This window comes from Lampetra planeri, unplaced genomic scaffold (genome assembly GCF_965212315.1).
Source record: "Lampetra planeri unplaced genomic scaffold, kcLamPlan1.2.h2 scaffold_808, whole genome shotgun sequence".
NCBI classification, from domain to species: Eukaryota; Metazoa; Chordata; class Hyperoartia; order Petromyzontiformes; family Petromyzontidae; genus Lampetra; species Lampetra planeri.
The window spans coordinates 28,904-31,459 of record NW_027615630.1 but is presented as its reverse complement, the minus strand read 5'-3'; the positions used below and the strand labels follow the sequence as shown (position 1 = coordinate 31,459).

At 47.3% G+C, this 2,556-nt stretch overlaps 1 protein-coding gene across 1 annotated transcript; it reads right to left on the bottom strand.

Moving 5' to 3' along the window:
* Positions 1 to 1,200: 1,200 nt before the first annotated feature.
* Positions 1,201 to 2,268, bottom strand: LOC144742003 (homeobox protein not2-like). The gene is made up of 3 exons (XM_078624499.1): positions 1,875 to 2,268; positions 1,508 to 1,695; positions 1,201 to 1,401 (listed from the first exon to the last, which is right to left on the bottom strand). Exons 1-3 carry the CDS (start codon positions 2,266 to 2,268, stop codon positions 1,201 to 1,203), a joined length of 783 nt encoding a protein of 260 aa, XP_078480625.1.
* Between the last annotated feature and the right edge of the window lie 288 nt (positions 2,269 to 2,556).

The following is a 2,556-nucleotide window of genomic DNA, read 5'->3' as shown; positions in this document are numbered from 1 at the left end:
TGCTAAGTGGTCATATGCATGCAGGTGTGTCTCCACTGGAAGGTCGAACAGTCCATGTTGGGTCCAGACAGTTTAATGGTGGCTCCTCATGTGGGTAAACCCATCTGGGGTCTCTGTGGAAACCAGAAAATAAACTGTCTGGACCCGACTTGGATAATGTTGTATGTTGGCTAGGAGTGTGTTCATTTACATCTGAACTGATAAGACTGTTTCTACATTGTATTGTTCTTCCACTGCCAATACAAAGAGAACAAATCAAAATTCCAAGAACTTTAACTTTTCTCTGGTTTTTGTATCAGTCACCTCTTTCTATCATGGTATGCCCCCCCACCACCACCCCCACCCCCCATGGACCCATTCACTTCATCCAATCCTTTCCACTACCCTCTTTCTTGTTTCATCCATCCTGTCTGCTAGCAGTCTTCCTGGCCCTGGCTTCTGCCTGGAAGGGAGCAGCGACAGGACACCTGCTTGAGAAACAGGCGTATTGACCATTTAAACAGATTTAACAGCGAGGCATAGCTCAGAGACAGACTGACCCCTACCTCCCTGGGTTACAGATATCCCACCTAATCCCTGAGCTGGTTATTTATTTGCTTAGCTTAATCAGAGGGGGAGCCAGGGTCTGCCCCAGACTCCAGCGCACTAAACTGGATCAAACCCAGGAGACAAACCCAACATGGCTCCATCACCTTTAAAGTGGGCAGAGATGAGAGGGGCGATAAATGAGGAGGATGTCATGAAGACTGGTGAAATATTTATCAGGGTTATTTTCAGTCTGCACCTTGAAACTATTTTATCTTGTTTTATTCAATATATAAAATATAGTATGCTATTTTGTAAGATATTTACACAACCCCCAGAGGTGTTATTATGTATGAGATGGGAGTACAAATACTTGTATCTGTCTGTCATTTTGTATAAACCTGCAATGTTTTGTCTGTTTTGTCACATTTGATCCTTCAGTTGTTGTTTTTATCTCCAGTTGGTGGAGGAAAGGAAAAAGACACATTTGCTGTTGATGTCATAAAATATATTTCTGAATAACTCATTGAAATGTACAAAAACTTGGTCAAGAAAGTCAAAGAGCGATGAATGTAAAAACATTAAATATATAACTATACATCTATTAAATATTCATAGGGTCACGTCTCCTTTCTCAGCAGTATGTACAAATGTCTTTGCAGAAGTCCACTTAGATCAGCAGAGGTCAGTGGAGTCATCAGACACATCAATATCCACATCTGAGAACTCCTCATCCTCGTCGCCTTCATCCCCATGGCCTTGAGATCCGGGGCTCTTGGGAGGAGCAGCCAGGCCCAGTTTGGCGAGTTTGGCCTGCTGCTGCTCCAGACTCTGTTTGCGCCACTTGATGCGGCGGTTCTGGAACCACACTTTCACCTGGGGACAGGGACCAAGACAGCCTATGAATATAACGCACAGAACGTTGCCTTTTAGAGCTTTAACTACCTTAAACAGGCACATTTAACGCAGATGGTGTCTTTACCTGAGCTTCTGTGAGCTGTAGAGCGGACGCCAGGAGGAACCTCTCTGAACCGACCATGTACTGCTGCCGTGCGAACTCCTTCTCCAGCCGGGACAGCTGCTCGCTTGTGAAGCTGGTGCGCATCCGCTTCGACTTTCCTCCTTTGCTCTTGAATGAATGGACGCCTGCGTTGACTTTGGACATCGAAGCTGGAAAAGAAACGTTCACAGATTAACCATATTGTCACACACACACACACACACACACACACACACACACACACACACACACACACACACACACACACACACACACACACACACACACACACACACACACACACACACACAGCAAAAAGCAGCAACTCTAGTCTCTAAACACCATTTACCTTGTGCGTAAAATGCTCCACGACACGACGACTGGTAGGTGAACGGCGGACAGCAGTAGACCGAATATCCAGGTTGCGTGTGAACCGCTGTGTGCAGCATGTTGGGGGAGTAGATGTAAGGTGCTGGAGCCATCGGTAAGCCCATGTGTCCGGTGAGAGGGAGGATCTGGGGTGCCGCTGGCTGCTGCTTCACTCCGCAGAGGGCAGGACTCGTCCGGTCGCAGCTTGTGTCGTCCGGCTTTGCGAGCAAAGCGTCAATAGTGAAAGACTTTCCACTGAGAGGCTTCGTGGATGAGGCGCACTGACTTTCCTGGTACAGTGGGTAAAGCGATGCCGGTGCGTAATTACGCATAGAGTATCCATAAGCTCCGACGGGTCTGTTGGGTACCTGCATTCTTCCAGACGTTGTAAAATTTCTGGCAGCTGCTCCTCTGAGTGCAGGGAAGAAGTGAATGTTGGTCCTCTGCGGAGACTCGTCATTTATACTTGGCCGGACACGGAGGTGTCAACAGCCCCCCATCGACCCTTTGTCTTTCTAAGTAGAAGATGAGAGGAACGAACATCCCGACAACGTATCCAATTAATTGGTGGAGTAGTACAAGCTGGGATTGTCAAACATCCTCACCCTTTGAATAACAAGGCTTTTGAAGAGCCGTGGGGGCAGGGAACTCGGAGCTTTAGT